Below are 20,986 nucleotides of genomic sequence, written 5' to 3'. Positions count from 1 at the left end.
GGGATTAGGAGAAAGGCCTTCTAATATAAATCTGTGGGGGTTCTGGCTCTTGCTTGGATCTTATTGCAACCAATGGTACATGCATTCTGCACTGGGAAGGAAAACAACAAAGCTCAACCATCAGGATGAAACGTTTTCAGTGTGTTTGTTTAAATCCCACAGGCCCCAGCTTAGCCATTTATATACAGAGAAATGATCACATTGCAGGCAGAAATGAATGAAACAAACTGTCAATTGTGCCAAGCAAAAATGCAGACATCTGGGAGACAAATGTTAAAATTGAGATAACCTAAAGCATATGGACTAAGAAGGTTTGCTTAAAACAGTTTATTGTGGCTCCACAAGCATTATGATCTAGTTGTCACTATTGTCTTCAAAGTATCTGGTCTGCCTTTTACTCACACACAATTATTATGTTAGGACCATAGACTTTTGCAAGCCAGTAACGTTAATACCCATGATATCACAAAGCCAATTGACAGCTCAAGTTTTGAAGGTTTTTATGCATATGATCACCACTCATTCAGTGTTTTGTTAGGTCCCACTGCAGAAAGTAAGTATATTATGCTACTATCTAAAGTACTCATCACTAAACTAGTGCAAGAATGCGTGCAAGTTGGAATTGCACTGGGTTAGAGACCGACCTGCTTGTATTTGATCAAGGTACGCAGAGTGCTTTTAGGTCTCCAGTAAGACTGTACCAGTGGATGGCAAATGACGGAATAGGGCAACCCCACTGTTCATAAAAGTGCCAGTTGATAACAAGCAGTTTGTGTACTCATTCTTATATAACCGCCTTAGATAACCGCCGTCACTTTTACCCATTAGACTGTAGCTTTCCATAAGCGCTTTGCAACAATTGCCACCTGGTATTGAAACGGTTTGTCACCAAGTAAGTGAGCATTTAATATTTTTAAACTTCGTTATTTTTTTTATGTTTCTGTCGGTAGGAATAATCCATTTTTGTATGTGTATTGTAATGTTCTGATTCCGAACCATGACACAAATACTGAAGAACAAACCAAACCATTATTTAGAAGTACCATTACATCTTTATCAATTCTATTTTTGAATAAAATGTAAATTATTATTCGGTTTCTTGACTGTGCTGACATGAATTTACAGGCTATTTAGTTCATTGTCTGCCAGCGTTTTGCAATGTAAAATAGGGTTCCTTCATCTTTTGTTTTATCTGCCCGTTCAGGAGGAATGGACGAGAGATAGTGTGCATTACCCCAGCCGGACATGCACCAAGCACTTCATCAGTCCTGGTGGACATTGATGACGCTGAGCTTCGGAACCCAGAGGTCAGATTTAACTACACTGAAGACCCCACAGTCCTGAAAATAGAGCCTGACTGGAGCATTGCCAGGTAAGCCATGATGTTATATAATCACTCACCAAGCTTGACTGCAAAGTTTGATTTATTTCTTAATATGAGCCCATTTAGCTTGCAAATGGATCAGCTAAGTAACACTTTGAGAGGCACTATTTTATTTGCTCCAGTGATAAATCTTATTTTGGAAATCAATTCCAGCACATTTTGGAGGGACATAAATTGTGCCCAAAATGCAGTACCATAAATGTTCATTTTACCTGGACTTCATGTCCAGGAGGATCCTTAAGTGAGGACACGCTGGATTCCAGCTTGTTGATTTTATTCTGTTGCATGTGTGTCAGAAGACATGTGTGGATGTTGTTTTTTCTCATTTTGGAAGCCATTTCAGCTGGTTTAAGCATTATGTGAGAGCACTGGCAGCATGTTTAGATGGAGGTAAACAATTGGTGTCTTTAGAGTTTTTTTTTCAAAAGCAAGAGTTATTGCGGAAACAATTATTTCTTTGTTTATTAGCATTTTGACTCTTTGGCTATTCTTTTCCTTCTTGCTGGTTTTGGAAAAGTTGAAAAGAGCAGACATTCTGCACTGTTTGCCATCCTTTTCCTCTTTGCCTCAGCCTCTCATTCTCCCTATTGTTACTTATTAGCACATTCGAGGAGATAGATGCAGAGCTTGTTAGAGAATGTTGACGCCCTGCGCTATTAACCCTGTAGGACTGGCCAAGGATCAGATGGAGCTCAATCTTTTCGCTGACCTCCCACTGTGAGCACGTGTGGATTGGTGTGTGTGTGTGTCAGCTTAAAAGCAAGGTTGTACTTCAGGAGGCTCAGGAATGATGGTCTCTATAAAAAATAGGCATGCAAACAACACAAACCCTTCAGTGATTGTCAGGAACCCGGACCCTTTCCGGCTTCTGATTCTTCCAGTTTCTGTTCAGGAAAACCCCAAACAACAAGCAGCCATGATATGCAAAATTTCCATTATGGTTGCAGCTGAAGGATTTCTTTCAGCTCATGCATTTCAACCAGTCGACTGAATTATGTCAGGGTAAGGTACAAAGTGTTAACACTTGGGATGTGATTATTGTTGTGGTTCATATCTGTATATTTTGTTGGAAATACAACATATGAGCTATTCTTGTGTCTGGGAGATGATGGTAAGAGATTGAAAAATTGGAAAAAAAAGAGCATTGGGTGAAGATAATGCATTACCAACATGCTTGGCTGATTCCATTTAGGATGTAACCAAAGCACCAGAAAAAACAATCTCATGTGAAAGCGCTTATTTGAGTAAATGATCATTGGGCAAGATGTTAAGTTTCGAAATTATTTCTCTAAACATTTTCTCCGAACTGAATTAGGTGGTCTTCAGCAAAACAGCGAGTGGCACAAAAGTGCCCTTCTCTTCACATTTGTATGCAGTACTAAGATTAAACAGGCCTTTAAATGCTAAACAATGGCCAGATGTAAAAATGACAAAGCTGTGCAAAAATGCTTAATGATAGACTACATTTTAGTTGCTTTGCATTTAGGATGTTGCTGTAGTAGTACCTCTGAGCAGTAATCATGTCACGATGACTACTACATCAGACCTGGTTTTTGGCCACTGTCCTCTCTATCCATCTCTCAAGGCTATACCAAAACAACACTTATTTTAATTTTCTCTACTACAAACACCAAACTAAGAAAAAAAGAATTCCCAAAAGAAAATAAAAATGAAAACAGGACAACCGGTCCCCTCAGGCCAAAATCAGAACAAAAGGCTAAAGCTACCAACAAACGCTACCGCATGACAAGATGCTGCTGCGGCCTGCAGTACTGACAACCAGCTGGGGGGCGCGCACACGCAAGGCATGCCCCAGCAGTGGAAGAGAGACCGCAACGAGAGAGAGAGAAAGGGACAGACAGAGCGCTCAAAGTCCAGCATATTTATAGGCTGGCAAAGACAAACGCCCTCTTAGGAAGCATGCAAAAAAATAATTTAACCAACACTAAATAAAAACACTAAAACTTAAGCCAATGATACGAAAGAACAAATGTAAACAATAACAATCATAATGTGCCCGGAGCACATAACACCCCCACCCAGTGATATTGAATGGGATTGATGTATCCAATAACAGCAACACTCATAAACCCATTCAGTAAGAAAAAACAGGACTAAAGACGTGAAAGCGTGTCGGCTACAGCATTGTCCTTGCCATGAATGTGCTGTATGGAGATGTTAAAAGTCTGCAGCCGCAAAGGCCAATTCATAAGGCAGCGGTTCTTGTTACGCATACGGTCCAAAAATACTAACGGATTATGGTCCGCATAAACAATCATCGGAACACTGGAACCACCCACATACACTTCAAAGTGTTCCAGAGCCAGAACCAACGCTAATGCCTCCTTCTCAATGGTAGATTACCACTTTTGATGTTTATCAAGTTTCCTCGAAAAGTATGAAACCGGATGCTCCACCCCACCGACACCATCTTGTAAGAGGACTGCTCCGACGCCAGAATCACATGCGTCGACAGCCAGCTTAAACGGCACATCAAAGCGAGGCGCAGACAACACAGGTGCATTGACAAGTAAAGACTTGGTTTGCTGAAAGGCAGACTGACAGGTCGGACCAACAAAAGTCTACTTTAGAGCTAAGTAGGTCTGTTAATGGGGCAGCCACATAAGAAAAGTTTTTACAAAAACCCCTATAGTAGCCCACCATAGCTAAATAGCGTCGTAACTCTGTGCAATTTCTGGGTACAGGAATGTCTAATATGGCCTCTACTTCAGCCTGAACAGGGCGCACCTGACCTAACCCCACCCTTTTTCCAAGATAAGTCACTGTCACTTGGAGAGATTAACGGTAAGGTTGGCCTCAACCAGACTTGCAAAAACAGCACCCAAATGTTCAACATGCTCAGGCCACATAGCAGAACAAATGACCAAATCATCAAGATAAGCTTCACAGAAAGATAAACCAGACAAAACTACATTCATAAGCCTCTGAAACGTCGCTGGAGCATTACACGTTCCAACAGCCATCACCGTGTACTGAAGGAAGTCATCGGGCGTGACAAAGGCAGAAATTTCCTGGGCACGTGCAGTTAGAGGCACCTGCCAATATCCCTCTAGCAGATCCAGCTTGGTCACAAACCGGGCAGCACCAATGTGGTCCACACAATCCTCCATACGAGGCAGTGGATAGCAATCCGGCCTAGTCACCCCATTTACCTTCCTAAAATCTGTACAAAAATGGTCCTCTCCATGGGCTTTATTAGTCAGGAGACACAGTGAACTCCATGCACTGCCGCTTTTAACCGCAATGCTGTGCTCCACCATATACTCAACCTGCAACTTCAAACGGCTCCGCTTGTCTGGATTTACTCTGTAAGGATGTTGTTTTATCGGTTTAGAATCCAACATCAATATCGTGGTAGATCACATGCATCTGAGTGGGAATATCAGAAATCAGTGACTTATTAGACTGAATCAACTTAATGACATCCGCCTGCTGGACAACATTAAGATGGAACAACAGTAGAGGAAGGTTTTCTAACACCACTGAATTAGAAAATTTCCCTTGAGTCACGGCCGCGGAAAAAACCTCACTCAGATTTAGCACTGGACAGCTCCTCTCGCACATCAGTAACTAAACTGACGCGTGCCTTAAAATGCTCAGCATCAAGACCCTTTGTCGCTTCACATGATAAGGAGTTGACATGCTCAACATAAGGCTTCAACATATTAATGTGACACAGACGGGACTTTCTTCTCTAATCAGGTGTAGCAACCAAATAGTCTCATTCAGGAGTCTCATTTTCTCCTGAATCAGATAAGGCCCACTGTAGCGTGCTTGCAAACTTGACCCAGGATTAGGCAGCAAAACTAAAACTTTTTCTCCGGGCTCAAACGCGCTTGTCACTGCCTTCCTGTGAAAAAGGGACTTCATCTTAGCCTGTGCATTCTTAAGGTTCTCCCTGGCAATTTCAACCGCACGTCTTAATTTCAGTCTGAAGTTACTTACATAATCCAATAGATTCTGCTCAGGGTTGTTGCCCAACCATTTTTCTTTTAACAGTTTTAAAGGACCACGAACCGTGTGAGCAAAAACGAGGTCCGCCGGGTTAAACCCGAGAGATTCCTGAACCACCTCCCGTATTCCAAACATTTGCAAATGCACTCCTTCATCCCAATCCTTTTCAAACTCCAAACAATACGTACGAAGCATGGTTTTTAACGTCTGACGGAAGTGCTCGAGTGCACCCTGACTCTCCAGGTGATAAGCGCTGAAATGACAATGCTTTATGTCAAGTTGCTGTAAAACCTGCGCAAACACTCTAGACATAAAGTTGGAACCCTGGTCAGTCTGCACAACACGAGGCAAACCAAACAACAAAAAAAACATAGTCAGGGCTTTCACAACAACTGGGGTAGTTATTTTTCGCACCTGGAAAACCTCTGGAAATCGAGTGGATGCACACATCACAGTTACCAAAAACTTGTTCCCCGCCTTGGTTCTAGGTAACGGACCCACACAATCAATCAATACACGTTTAAAAGGTTCAGAAACGGCTGGGATGGGATACAACGGGGCGGGAGGAATCCCCTGATTGGGTTTCCCAGACAACTGGCAAAGGTGACACGATGACGCACTACATCACTTTTTAACCCCGGCCAAAACAAATTTAGCAAAATACGATCATATGTTTGCCTCATGCCAAGATGACCTGCTAGTGGATCGTCATGTGCCAAGTGTAAGATTTGTGCATGATACAGCGTTGGAACAACAATTTGTGGAACAACAATCCACTCTTCAACAGGAGCGGCAACCAAAGGCATTCATTTACACATCAACAGGCCATCCTTAGTATAATAACCAGTGGACATAGACTCAGACTCACCATCAGTTGCAGCATTACCAAACAAAGGTGCCAAGGTTGCATCAACTTTTTGGTCAGTAATTAACTGTTGTCTTGACAAAGATAACGTCTTTCCATCAAAATTGCCCATTTCGCATTCATTACGGACCATTAACAAAGGAGCGCATTTAAATTCTGGATCACACAAAAAACTGTCACTCAAGGTGACCTCATCTTTATTTTCCTATTGATCACGCTTTGCAGCTGTGCTTGTCATGGCGCAGGCAGTGAACACAGTTGGAAACTTGTGAGCTAACTCGACTGGACATGTGTGCAGCACTGGAAAAGGTTTAACATCAGGAGTAACCAACACTCTGCCTCCAGCCAAATAATTCCCCATAATCATAGAAACTACAGCTATTGGGAAATGAGGACGCACTCCAACCACAGCGTCACCGGACCACAAATCTAACTGGATCACCACTTTGTGTAAGGGAACACCAATGTCTTCCATGCCAAAACCACGCACCGGAACATCCGAACCAACCGCAGTATAATGATTCAGCGGCAAAATCCCCTCCAAAATGAAAGACAGAGAGGCAACAGTGTCCCGTAATATTTTTACAGGGACTTTCTCCCCATTACCAGTCACAGATACCAAACTATCCATAATAAAAGGCTTAAAATCAGCGTAATCACGGATTTTATCGGTTGAAAACAATTGATCAACATGGTTGACAGTTTTCACCACAGCAACAGTTTTTGTATTTTTCTTCTTCAAGACCAGACAACCTGCCACAATGTGGCCTCGCATTTTACAGTAAAAACACATAACATTATCATTAGTTTTACCGTCAGACTCACAATTGTTCTCACCACCGCAGGGCAGAGTATTTGTAACTGACGCCCCAGACAAGGAAACACCTTTCCCAAATTCCTTGCCGTTTCCATACCTTGAGACCGCTCAAAACTAATCTTTTGTGTTAACAAAAGATTAGCTGTACTCATCAACAAGCACAGCTGCTTTTGACACATTCATTTCTCTGTTTTCATTTAAATAAGTCATCACTTTTTCAGGCAAGCTACTTTTAAAATCCTCTATCAAAAGCAGCTGCTTAAGCTGAACAAAATCTTTACCATTTTGAAATGCACACCATCGATCAAACAGGACTTTCTTATCTCGCACAAATTCCACATAGGTTTGATTATAACGCTTCTTTAACCTTCGAAATTTCTGGCGGTATGCCTCAGGCATGAGCTCATACGCCCGTAAGACAGCACCTTTAACCTTATCAAAGTCAAGGCTATCCACAGCAGACAGAGATGCATAGGCCTCCTGTGCTTTACCAACCAGTGCGCTTTGCAACAACAAACTCCACGCATTTCTGGGCCAGTTAAGTGCAAGTGCAACTCTTTCAAATAATGTAAAACAATTATCCACATCCTTCTCATTAAATGTAGGAACCAAACGAATATGTCTACTTACATCAAATGCCACTACCTTAGGCTCCAAAGTTTTAACACCTAATTCCAGTTCTCTCAAACGAATCTCTGCGTCTTTCTCTATTCGCTTTTGTTCCAAGCTAAGCTCCTTCTCTCGTAATGCAAGCCGCCCCAATTCAACTTCAAGTTCTTTTAAACGAACAGTTTCATCTGTAAAGGACACACCAGGAGGCGACTCTTCGGAGCGTTTTGGCAAAATTGAAGCAGGAAAAATGCCAATCTGAACCAGTGCTGATAATAACTCGGCCTCAATAGTGCCTCTGTTTGCACGCCTTGACACAACAACTTGAAAATGGTCAGCTATCAAAAGCAAATGATCCTTTGTGCATTTACACAAGACTTCTAACGTGGGCGCCTTCACAAACTCATCTAGGTCAAACTCCATGTCTGCAACCTAAAATCAAGCCACACCACAAATGCCGATGCACATCACACTCCACGGGAGAACACACCAAAGGTCCCCATAAATCTTTCAATTCTTCCACACAACAAAACACAGCCAAAGGTAACCAAGGGCACAATCACTTGCTAAGGTCACAACATATTTATTGAGGACAATGGAGACAAAATACGGATTCAAACATTCTGTTTATTAATTACTTTGTTTCTTCTTTGATTTTCCTGAAATCACACGAAGACTGGAACTTTTAACTGCTGTTTCCTAAAAAAAAGAAAGGAACAAACTTACAACCCATACCTCCCCATGTCCACAAACAAACCCAAAAGTACAAACAGAAAGATGGACCTGATGAGCCGGCCAAACAGAATCAACAGATGCGGCAGCGGGCCAACCCTATACAGGGCCGTCGAAGCCACTACCAACACCGAACTAAGAAAAAAAGAAATCCCACAAGAAAATACAAATGAAAACAGGACAACCGGTCCCCTCAGGCCAAAATCAGAACAAAAGGCTAAAGCTACCAACAAAAGCTACAGCATGGCAAGATGCTGCTGTGGCCTGCAGTACTGACAACCAGCTGGGAGCACGCACACGCGAGGTGCGCCCCAGCAGCGGAAGAGAGAATGCAACGAGAGAGAGAGAAAGGAACAGACAGAGCGCTCAAAGTCCAGCCTATTTATAGGCTGGCGAAGACAACGCCGTCTTAGAAAGCACGCAAAAAAATAATTTAACCAACACTAAACAAAAACACTAAAACTTAAGCCAATGATACAAAAGAACAAATCTAAAAAATAACAATAATTACAGGTCCTTCTCAAAATATTAGCATATTGTGATAAAGTTCATTATTTTCCATAATGTCATGATGAAAATTTAACATTCATATATTTTAGATTCATTGCACACTAACTGAAATATTTCAGGTATTTTATTGTCTTAATACGGATGATTGTGGCATACAGCTCATGAAAACCCAAAATTCCTATCTCACAAAATTAGCATATTTCATCCGACCAATAAAAGAAAAGTGTTTTTAATACAAAAAACGTCAACCTTCAAATAATCATGAACAGTTATGCACTCAATACTTGGTTGGGAATCCTTTTGCAGAAATGACTGCTTCAATGCGGCGTGGCATGGAGGCAATCAGCCTGTGGCACTGCTGAGGTCTTATGGAGGCCCAGGATGCTTCGATAGCGGCCTTTAGCTCATCCAGAGTGTTGGGTCTTGAGTCTCTCAACGTTCTCTTCACAATATCCCACAGATTCTCTATGGGGTTCAGGTCAGGAGAGTTGGCAGGTCAATTGAGCACAGTGATACCATGGTCAGTAAACCATTTACCAGTGGTTTTGGCACTGTGAGCAGGTGCCAGGTCGAGCTGAAAAATGAAATCTTCATCTCCATAAAGCTTTTCAGCAGATGGAAGCATGAAGTGCTCCAAAATCTCCTGATAGCTAGCTGCATTGACCCTGCCCTTGATAAAACACAGTGGACTAACACCAGCAGCTGACACGGCACCCCAGACCATCACTGACTGTGGGTACTTGACACTGGACTTCTGGCATTTTGGCATTTCCTTCTCCCCAGTCTTCCTCCAGACTCTGGCACCTTGATTTCCGAATGACATGCAGAATTTGCTTTCATCCGAAAAAAGTACTTTGGACCACTGAGCAACAGTCCAGTGCTGCTTCTCTGTAGCCCGGGTCAGGCGCTTCTGCCGCTGTTTCTGGTTCAAAAGTGGCTTGACCTGGGGAATGCGGCACCTGTAGCCCATTTCCTGCACACGCCTGTGCACGGTGGCTCTGGATGTTTCTACTCCAGACTCAGTCCACTGCTTCCGCAGGTCCCCCAAGGTCTGGAATTGGCCTTTCTCCACAATCTTCCTCAGGGTCCGGTCACCTCTTCTCGTTGTGCAGCGTTTTCTGCCACACTTTTTCCCTCCCACAGACTTCCCACTGAGGTGCCTTGATACAGCACTCTGGGAACAGCCTATTCGTTCAGAAATGTCTTTCTGTGTCTTACCCTCTTGCTTGAGGGTGTCAATAGTGGCCTTCTGGACAGCAGTCAGGTCGGCAGTCTTACCCATGATTGGGGTTTTGAGTGATGAACCAGGCTGGGAGTTTTAAAGGCCTCAGGAATCTTTTGCAGGTGTTTAGAGTTAACTCGTTGATTCAGATGATTAGGTTCATAGATCGTTTAGAGACCCTTTTAATGATATGCTAATTTTGTGAGATAGGAATTTTGGGTTTTCATGAGCTGTATGCCAAAATCATCCATATTAAGACAATATAAAAGACCTGAAATATTTCAGTTAGTGTGCAATGAATCTAAAATATATGAATGTTAAATTTTCATCATTACATTATGGAAAATAATTAACTTTATCACAATATGCTAATATTTTGAGAAGGACCTGTATGTGCCTAGAGCACATAACATCACCCCCAGCCAAGTTTTTGTGCTGCCCCCCTACAGAATGCTGCCCGGGGCAGGTTGTCGTTACTCTTCTGGCACTACTGAAACCATTAGCAGCCAACATTATGTTGAAATTAATTTTAAACCCCAGTTTTATAAAGCTGAATCAAGCTACATTATCATTAGCTTGTATTTAAGCCACATATTTAAATGTGATTGTTTGTATTGTTTCCTTTAGGCACCCCAGGCTTATAAGATAATTTTACGGGGAAAAAAATGTATAGTTAGAAAAATTATCTGCTCAATGGTTGGGAGATACAAAGAAAAACATGGGAAGCAAATGCAGAGATAAAAAGCCGAGGAGAAACTCTAAGTGTTAGGGTTTCCCAGGCTATCTCTGGGAGTTTATTCTGATTGTGTTGTTGTCTGTTCCCTGAAGCATGTACCTAAGCTAAAGAGACTCACTTAGACAAAGAAAAGAGCAAATGGGACAGTGGGACTCAGCACAAATATCCATCAAGCTGAGGAGGAAAGGAGATTGGTGAAAAGGAGCTAGAGGGCAGCCTGAGCATTAAGACCTGCAGCCTGTCAGATCCTCTGAAGCATTTGTTGCAGTAATGTATACATCTACTCTAAAAGTTTGTCAATCTAAGTCTGTTATTTTTTTTTCTAAGTTGTCTTTTCTTTTTATATTAGGTTAAGTATAGTCATGCATTGCAGTTTTTATGTTAGCTAAATTAATACGATGATCTGCAATATGTACAAGAAAATTAAATTAACATTTTTGGTATAGACATAATGATACACGTATATCAATGCACAGAAAAGGTTCATGGTTCCTTATTAGCACACAGAAACTCTATTCTTATTCCAAATTGTATGAACATAAAGAAGCATTTATTGTTTAGGTAAAATGTTCTTATTACCCTAGCTTATGTTGAACATGCTTCTGAACAACCTATCAACATGACAGTAGTAGTTATGAAGTCTTCATGACCTTCAGTCATATTTCAGTCAGAACTTATACTTAGTAAAACAAATGTTGTTTGTTTTTTTTCTGCTTATGCAGCACCTGTGGGCATCAGATTGATATTTTACTGTTTCATTTCTAATTGCTTCTCCTTGTAGACACAGATAATTTCTGACACGGAAATAAATGTGATTAAAAAAAATATCTTTAGTACTGTGTAGTGCCATCCACACTGAATGGCTCACCTGGTAAAATATGTGCAAAAACCTCAGGAGGCCAATCAAGTTCCTAAACACCAACTCAATAATTCATGTCTTTGTGGACAGTTTTTATGTGCTGGTCCACAGTCGCGTTGGAACAAAACCTGGCAATCTCCAAACTGATCCCAGAAAGTTGGGAGCTTGAAACTGTCCAAAATGTCTCAGTATGTTGAAGCATAAAGAGCTCCTTTCACTGGAACTAAGGGACCAAGTCCAACTCCTAAAAACTGTCCCACAACATAATACCCTCTGCACCAAACTTTACACCTGACACAACGCAGTTGCAAAAGTGCTGTTCTCCTGGCAACTGCCAAATCCAGAGTTGTTTACTTTATTGCCAGACAGAGAGAAAGGACTCATAACTTGAGAGAGCGTTGTTCCAGAGTCCAGACGTAGTGTCCTTTACACCTGTGTATGTGATGCTTTATATAGCACTTTGTGATGTAAGGCTGCTGCTCAGCCATGAAAAACCATTAAATGAACCTCTCTATGCAGGGTTCTTGAGCTAATCTGAAGGCCACACGACTCTACAGAAAGTTGCGCACTCAGCAATTTATGCACCTCAGAATCTGCTGGCTTCGCTCTTTGGTTTTACATCATCTACCACTTCAGCACTGCTGTGCCCATTCGCTTCCATTTTATTCTAATGCCGCTTACAGTTTGTTATTTATTTGGTAGGAAATTTTACAACTGAACTACCATTTCCTGAACTCCAGCATGGTACCACATAACCCATTGGCATACAAATGTTTGTAACCGCCTGTATGTCTATGTGCTTGATTTATACAGCTGTACCCACTGAGGCAGGGAGTGATTTGGACACCAAAATTCCAATATTCCAATATTGAGGAGTGAACTAACACTTTTAGCAATAAAGATAGAAAAAACAATCAGTTGCATTCCATCCAAACAACCATGTTCTGTAGATAATATCCAATGGTTGTTATGAAGGCTTGATGACCTCAAGATGTCACTCTTTGCTGCCGTACCCTAACCCTGAGCTTTGGAGATTTTTTTACCTCCCTTACCATCCACCTCATTGTATGTGGTAGCAAGACAAACACTGGTTCTCATCCAATGTTGTTTTTCACATTTCTAATTGTTTTAAGTGTTTTCATTGTTGCTTTATCTGTTGATATGGGCAAGTTTAGGAGTACCTGTTTTCTTTTTACCATTTTCTAAATTATTGAGACTCATCCAACTCTGCCATTCTTTCCCACTTTGAAGAGTTTCATTTATCACTGTATCTTTAATATACAGACACCAGGGAAACAGTTATTTTCACCCTAATAGAAATTGTTTGCAGTGTCAACAAATCAGGCACCAATAACTGTATTAAAACACTTAAAGGTTGGATTTGTTAAACTTTTTACAGTAAGATTATTATTCCATTATTCAGATATTGATTTATTTTAAGGCTTTTGAAACATATTTTCCAGGGGTGCCTGTTTCATTAAATTTAATGTGAACAGCCTTAACCAAAACTCAGGTCAAATGCCAAGACTAGTTGAAACGCATAAACAACTAGAATGTTAAACTCACAGCTATCACATTGTAATACAAGCAATAAATAAAAGCATCTCACTCTGGCAGCATACCAACAGGAAAACGGTCCGAGAAGCTAAAACGAATAGTCAGACTAGAGTCTGATATCTTGCAACAATGTAAGAGACAGTGTACCTACCTTTATCACTTACTCCTGTCAAACCCTTGCATTACCATTTGCAGCTATTCTAAGCCTGGTTGGATTAAAGCAAGAGATGAATGTCTTGTGTAAGCCTGCCAGACTTCCAGTCCAAGATATTAAGAGCTTCTGTCTCTGGTTCCTCTCAAATCATTTCCTCTGCCATTACTGCCTCTGCAAGTCGTTTGGGATAAGTGTCAGATTAATGCTGAGTAAGAAAAGAGACCTGCATATTGAAGACGTCAGTGGTAATACGTTGAAACCAAACTCAAGGTGATGAACTCTTCATTCCTTGTATGGTGGAAGGGTGACTAAGGTTTTCCTTTGTGACTGGCATCGCTCCACTGCAGAATTCAAATGTCTGTTGCAATCGGCTTGATAATGACTCCTTAAGGGAGTTCTGGTATTCCCGTCATTTAGCAGCTATTCCTGTAAGCTCTTTTAAAACACATAGAGCTAAAGAAAGAAACCTACAGCCCTGCAAGGATAAGACGGATGGATGGTGTTACAAGATCTTAATCAGACTTTTAAATATTATTTTGAGGGAATTTGTTGCATTGGCATTCCAAATAATAGCAGCTATACTTCTGTCATAATCATCAGCCAGTTAATTAGATAGAATTTGCAAGTAGCTGGTTGAACCCCATTTTTTCTTCAGAAGTATCTTAATTGTTAGTGCATATGCTCATTCATAATGACAGACTCCCCTTTGTCCAGTTGTTCCATTGGATTGAGATCTGGCACTGTGGAGGTTATTTAAGTGCAATGAACTCATCATCATGTTTAAGTAACCAGATTTTGATAGTTTGAGCTTTGTAACATGGCAGATTACTGTGAAGGAAGGAGCCATCAGAGTATGGGTACACTGTGGTCATAAAGTGATGCAAATGGTCAGCAACAATACTCAGGTTTGCTATTGTGTTCAACTGATGCTCATTCTGGTACTAAGAGGCCCAAAATGAGTGAAGAAAATGTCCCCCATACCATTATACCACCAGCAGCACCGTGAACTGTTGATACAATGTCCAGACTCATCAGACAGGACAATAGTCTTAGTTTTCTGTTCCTTGCTGAAAGGAGTGGCACATAGTGTGGTCTCCTGCTGCTGTAGCCTGCTTTGAGGTTTGATGTGTTATGCATTCGGAGATGGTATTCTGAAACAAGTGGTTAATTGAGCTGTTGTTCCTTTTCTATCATCTTAAACCAGTGTATGCATTCTCTTTGACCTTTGACATCAACAAGGCATTGTCTTCCTCACAACTTAAGTTTACTGGAACATTGGACCAGTTTTTGTAAACCCGAGACATGATTATGTGTGAAAACCGTAGTTAATCAGCAATTTCGAAAATACCAACTAACGTGTCACGTTCGAAGTCCCTTAAATCCCATTTCTTCCCCATTATTATGCTTAGTTTGAACTACAGTACATCTAGATGGTTATATCCGTTGAATTGCTGACATTTTATTGGCTTATTCATTATTGGTGTAAACAACCAATTGATAGAGTATAGGTAATAAAGTGGGAGATGAGCATAATTGTGAGTCCCAGTCTGTTGAATAAGATACTTCTGAATGGCACATTGTTATCTCTTCAATGGTTTTAAAAGCTATCCACTGTTTTTGATATCTTCAAGAATTTATTTCTGCCTTTTATGTGATAGAGACTAAAGCTTATTTTCTAGAAGGGAGTGAGAAACCTGCAGAAAGACTCATGATAGGAAATCTTCTTAGCTATATTTCACTGTGGCACAAACGTAGTGATCCTCCCGCAGAAAACTGACTCAGAGGCTGGAACTGACAATGTAAAACAAAGAGGTTGACATGTCTTTAAAGAACACATCATAAATCTAATTTCAGTTTAGTAAAAATACTCCCTTTGAGTCACTGAGTCTCCTGTGAAAAAGTATTTACCTTTTCTATGAACCTTGTGATCTTTCCTCTGAGTCTATTAATCATTTTTGGGTACACCAACATATCATCTGAGTAAACTGGAGCTATGTTTCAGTGAGAAAGTAAAAACCCTTGCCAGATTGACCTATAGAGAGAATCTCCTAACAAATAAAACGGTCGTTTAAAATTATCAGGCTCTTGTTGTCATCAAAGAAGTGACGCTGTATGTATGAAAGTTTATTTGTGACATTTCATAAATGTAACAAATGCACATATTAGAATGTACTTTATTCATATTATGGAACAGTTCAAGCTACAGTTTCCTGTAACTTGAAGTGAAACTAATAATATCCCTAATCCAAAAACACATTCGCTCTGTTTGTTGATTACCTTTTGTGCCCACTATTTGCTCAATTTTAGCATCACATTCACAAAGCAAGTAGCACAAGTGATGAGCTGGTTCAAACTCGCACATCAAGTTCAGCAGATTTACACCCTTTTTGTCATAGCTCTCTCTTTGCAGTTGTTCTGGTTGTCATTTGGATGAATATGCAATAGTGAATGCATCTACAGTGCTTCATTTATACTTAGAAAAACTGATGGAGTTGCAGACGCTACTTTCTTGTCAGTGTAATTTTCTTTTCTCTACTTGGTGGTTTGCAAATATTTTGAGAATGTGCAACTTTTAGTAAAGCCGCTTTTATAGATTTATTTGTATTTTAATAGTTTTTATATTAAGATCAACTTTATTATTTGTACTTTTATTAAGACACAGACACGTGGGCTCCTTCCTTTGCTTAGACTATTGCTTCCAAATGATCAATTTATATTATTAAAACATGGCTCCTACCCTAATAAAAATTCAACTAAGATTTAAAGATCTTTCCCTGTAACAAGGCGTTTTTTGTGCTCTTCTAATGTTTTTCTCATTTCACAGTGGTGGAACTCCTCTGACAGTGAGTGGGACCAATCTCGCAACCATCAGAGAACCAAAGATCAGGGCCAAGTACGGCCAGGCGGAGTCCTTTCATGTGAGTCTGAACAATAGCAACGTAGACATTTTTCAAAACCTGACCTCACAGACTAGCAAACAGGCACCTATTTTAATTACAAATGCCAGCAAAAGCACCCTTACATGTTGGAGATTAGAAACACACCAAAGTATGTTGCAATTGCATCATATAATCCGTTTTTGGAAAAGCACTTATGTAAACTAACCAAGACAAGCATTAAAAACATGCAGGGGCACATGTTCAAAAAAGCACCTCAATGTCATGCTCTGCTTATGTCATGTCTTCTTTTTTAACCAGCAGCAGGCATGAAACACTACCTCAGGCGATATAGTTCTGCAAATGTCACTTCGCCACATAAGTGTGTCAAAAAATGCCATCTTGATGTGTGAGATGTGTGAACGAGAACAAGACGTTCTATGCACAGTTTGTTATACACCTTGAAGTTTTTTTGTTCACAATTTGTCAATGTTATATCAACAAACTTCAATCTATTTTATTGACATTTTATGTGATAGACCAAGACCAACGTAATGCATACTTTTGAGGTAGATGAAAAATGATATACAAGTTTGATAGCAATTTTTGTTATCACCCCCTCTGGAGTCAATACTTTGTTAAATCAGCTTTTGGCTCTGAAAGTTATTTGGGATTTATCTCTACCAGTTTGCAAAGACTTGTTAAGAGGAGCATTTAAAAACAACAAAAGTTGATGGAAAGGCAGTGCACATAAAAAAAGAAAAGTTTTTAAAAGTGTTGGTAACATCCTAATGTGGAGAGGCAGGTTGTTCCACAGTTACAGCAAAAGCCAGATGACCCCTTAGAACATCTAAAAGCATCTACTTGCCAGACCTCAGTGACCTTTTATGATTGCTCAGAGTTAGGTGATCTGAAATATATGTTTAGTATAGCTAATCTATTCAATGACTTAAAAACAAAGAAAAAAATCTTAAACTGGATTCTAAAATCAACAGGAAGCCAGCATAGAGAATGCCGGGACAGGTATGATATGGTCATGTGTGCCAGTGCCAGTGTAATTGTGACGTCACAATTACACAGCTTTCGAAACCGCGCGTTTTCTAGAAAATAGAAAACATCCATTTATAGTAAAAAATGCCTGAGTTTGGACTGTTTGTGGAAGCATTAGAGACCCAAATGGAAGTATAAAAATTATAAAAAAGTGAATTTTGCTTAATAGGTTCCCTTTAAATGAAGAGCATCCGTGAACATAAACTTTCAAGTAATTCAAGTAATTCTACGCATTGTCAGAGTTAGGTCTGGACTTGGACTGAGTCTTTCTATGTCTTGATCTAAACCACTCTATAGCTCTGGTTGTATGTTTAGGGTTGATATCCTGGTATGTCAAACCACCCCAGTCTCAAGTCTAAATATAAAGACGTTTGTGGTTTCAGTGTGACAAAGTGTGAAAAAGCTCTGAGGTGTATGAAGACTTTTGAAAAGCACTGTAGAGATACTCCATAAACATTCACAAAAACTGGAGACTTTGACTAATAGCGGTCAAGGCTAAGGAATGAACTTTAAGCAACTCTGAAGTACTTCAGCCTGTGGATGAAGATGGGATTTATTGATGCAGACAGCCTCCACAATGCTTCCCACACAGCCTTTCTGTTAAATTGCTACTTTGCACTTAAAGGAAAGTGGTGATGCTTTTCAGTGTTGATCGACGTTTACAACAAATCACACTTGCATTTATCCCATCTTTCAAACAGCTGCCCTTTTTTTATTCCATGACAATATAACAATTAACTGACAAAGCCTTTTCTGCTCTTTTTATGTTATTATGTCATCACCGTTACAGAGGGACTGTTTGGCTGTCCTAATCAGGGCCAGTAGACCAACTTTTTCACCATAAGCAAAAAACAAGTGTAGTCTTTTAAATACGTTTGGTGTAAATTGTCTACAACACACTGGAACAGGAGCAAAGGCCTCAAAGCAGAATTATATATTGATGTGAGGCTGGTCATGACATCTTGTATTCATGTATTCTCCATAGCAATGATGTAAATACTCGCAGGTACAAGCAAGGGAGCAGATCTCATTGCCCCTTATTAACAGTTGATCATAAATTTGCAACCAATTTACATTTCCAATGGGTCCAACAGCACTGTAGTTTCACAGGGCATTGACTTACAAAAAGGACTGGTTATTATACCCAGCAGATTCATTTTAAAAGAAAATTATATCCTGCAGGTTGATTCCCAGTGTTTCTAAAATAGGCAGGGCCGCTTGCTCTATTGGTTGTGGGACCATTTTAAAAACACATTAAGGCTGGAAATTTACACACTCACCCATTCTAGTTTACGATTTCAATTATAATTTTTTTATCCCTCTCAGAACTGCACCGTGTACAACAACTCTGTGATGGTCTGCCTCGCTCCGTCAGTGGCCGATTCCGAGCTGGGCTTTTCCGACACCGGCACTGGTCCAGATGAAATCGGCTTTTACATGGACAACGTCAACTCTCTGGTGGTGGTCAACGAGACATTCAACTACTATCCTGACCCAGTCTTTGAGCCGCTGAGTCCATCTGGTGTACTGGAACTCAAACCCACATCACCACTAATACTCAAGGTCTGATATGCAGCAAAAAATATATATGTGTGTGTACATATTTGAGATAGATCCAGATAGATATATAGATATACTCTCTCTCACACACACATGCATATTACTTCTTTCTATCTTTACAGGAACTTTGCACTGACTTTCATTCATTTTCCATTCATTTCTATGGTCTAACCCTGACCCTAAGCCTAAACATTACCAGTACATATCTAAGCCTAAACCCATACTTAACTTATTTTACACCTTAGTTCTAAACATAACCTAAAAAGAGCATTTCTTCTTATAGAGCCCAGGCTCTGAGCTCCAAAAGGGGCAGTGGGTCCTCACAACATATTATATGTTGGAAAAAAGGGGCCTTACACTGTAACACATGCTAAAACACGCACACACACACGCACACACAAACACTTCGAGTGGATTGTTTCTGATAGGAAATGACACAAGCATCTAACAGAAGATGGCATCTTTTATAAAACAACAGCTCTTTATTTATGTTTACATTTTAACAGAACCGGCATATTGAATATAATTTTACCCATTCTTAATATCAAAGAGAAAAGCCTTTACTGGCATTACAGCAGTAATACAACTCTTACAACCGCTAAACACATTTTACAAAGTTTCCACTGGAGTTGACTGTTAATGCTTGGCAATGTGCTCCAAGTGTTTAAAGTTGCCTCTGTCATCACCTTTATCGTTAGCTTCCTCCACATATCTGATCGAAGCCAGGACTCTGGTTTGGCAAAACCAAATTTTACTTCCAGTCAGAAGTATCATGTAGGAAAATCTAATTTTTTTTACCTCAGCCTATATTTAAATGTCATTTAAAATGTTTTTAAACCGTCATTCAGTCTGCATATGTCACTATACTGTAAAAATGTAATTAAAATACATAAATGCATGATATGGTACTCCAACTTTAAACATGGAGAATGTAAAAGATCAGCAGTAATTTTTATTTTTGCTGTTTTTGCTTTTAACAGAATGCTGATACATAGGACCAGCACAAAGCCTGACTTTTATAAGGCTGTGGTAGATGGAGGTTTTACTTTTCTCAAAACATATTTTTCTTTCAAAAGTCTCAGCTATATTGAACCTTCCCTGTAATAATAACTTCAAAACCGACTTAGACCAACAAGCAGCAACACACTATCAGGCTTTTTTTTATACAAGATGGAGAAGAAAGCGCTCAAGTGAGTTTACAAGGTCTCTTGGATGGAATGGGGGTGGGGGGTGTTAGGGGAGAAAAAAAGTCTTTTTAATTTTTAAATGGAAGCTGAAAGCAAATGTCCGCACCTTCCAAGGCCTGTTTGTGTCCTTACAGCCATTTCCATGAATACAGTTCTCTATAGCCTGCAGGCCTCTTAAATAGCGGTCTTTTCAATTTGTGTAATTAATGTGTAGTGCTACAAGGGCAGTGTGGAAGCACGCAGGGACTGTGGTCAAGAGAATTGGATTATATTGGTTTTCAATTTTTATTAACAGTTAATGGACATAAGTAAGGGAAATTACTTGACAATTTTTGTGTAGAGTGTAGGTCTGAGTATTATCTCACAGTTCACCTGAAATGTTGGGGCAAGCTGTGATTAAAGAGAAAATGTGGATATTTTGGAGGACTTATGCACAGTAACTTACAAAAGTATTTTAACTTTTCAACTTTTTGCTACATTACTAAAAACTATGCATTTTATTGGGATGTTATGTGACTGACCAACACACATCAGGTTTAACTGAAAAAATGATTGACGAGGATTTATAGTTTTAAAGAATATTTTACAAATAAAAATCTAAAAGTTATAGCGTGCATTTAAGGTATATGTATGGTTTGATGTAAACAATTATTTTGCCTCTCTGGCAGCATTTTTATGGTCGATGTCCTGATTATAGGCAAACCAAATAGTGTCTATAAAAACCTAAATAAATAAATATTAAATAAATATTCCTCATTTTCACACCAATTATTTAATTGCTGGAAGCATCTCAGACTAAAAAATGTCTAATAACAGTATTGAATGAATGAAAATGTATTTCTTTTTGAGCAATTTCACAGTGATACAGTACTCTGCATTGGTGTTGAAATCAC

The 20,986-nt window shown here is 39.8% G+C and overlaps 1 protein-coding gene across 2 annotated transcripts in view; it reads left to right on the top strand.

Moving 5' to 3' along the window:
* LOC124866209 (plexin-A1-like) overlaps positions 1–20,986 on the top strand; it is a 412,523-nt gene that overhangs the window by 325,067 nt on the left and 66,470 nt on the right. For both annotated transcript variants that reach the window (XM_047361910.1, XM_047361902.1), the window contains exons 16-18: positions 1,205–1,372; positions 16,245–16,338; positions 18,673–18,909. In XM_047361910.1, coding sequence (XP_047217866.1) covers positions 1,205–1,372; positions 16,245–16,338; positions 18,673–18,909 — 499 coding nt within the window. The remainder of the gene's footprint in view (positions 1–1,204; positions 1,373–16,244; positions 16,339–18,672; positions 18,910–20,986) is intronic.

Source organism: Girardinichthys multiradiatus, chromosome 1 (assembly GCF_021462225.1).
Source record: "Girardinichthys multiradiatus isolate DD_20200921_A chromosome 1, DD_fGirMul_XY1, whole genome shotgun sequence".
Taxonomy (NCBI): Eukaryota; Metazoa; Chordata; class Actinopteri; order Cyprinodontiformes; family Goodeidae; genus Girardinichthys; species Girardinichthys multiradiatus.
This window is presented reverse-complemented; position numbering and strand designations above follow the sequence as displayed.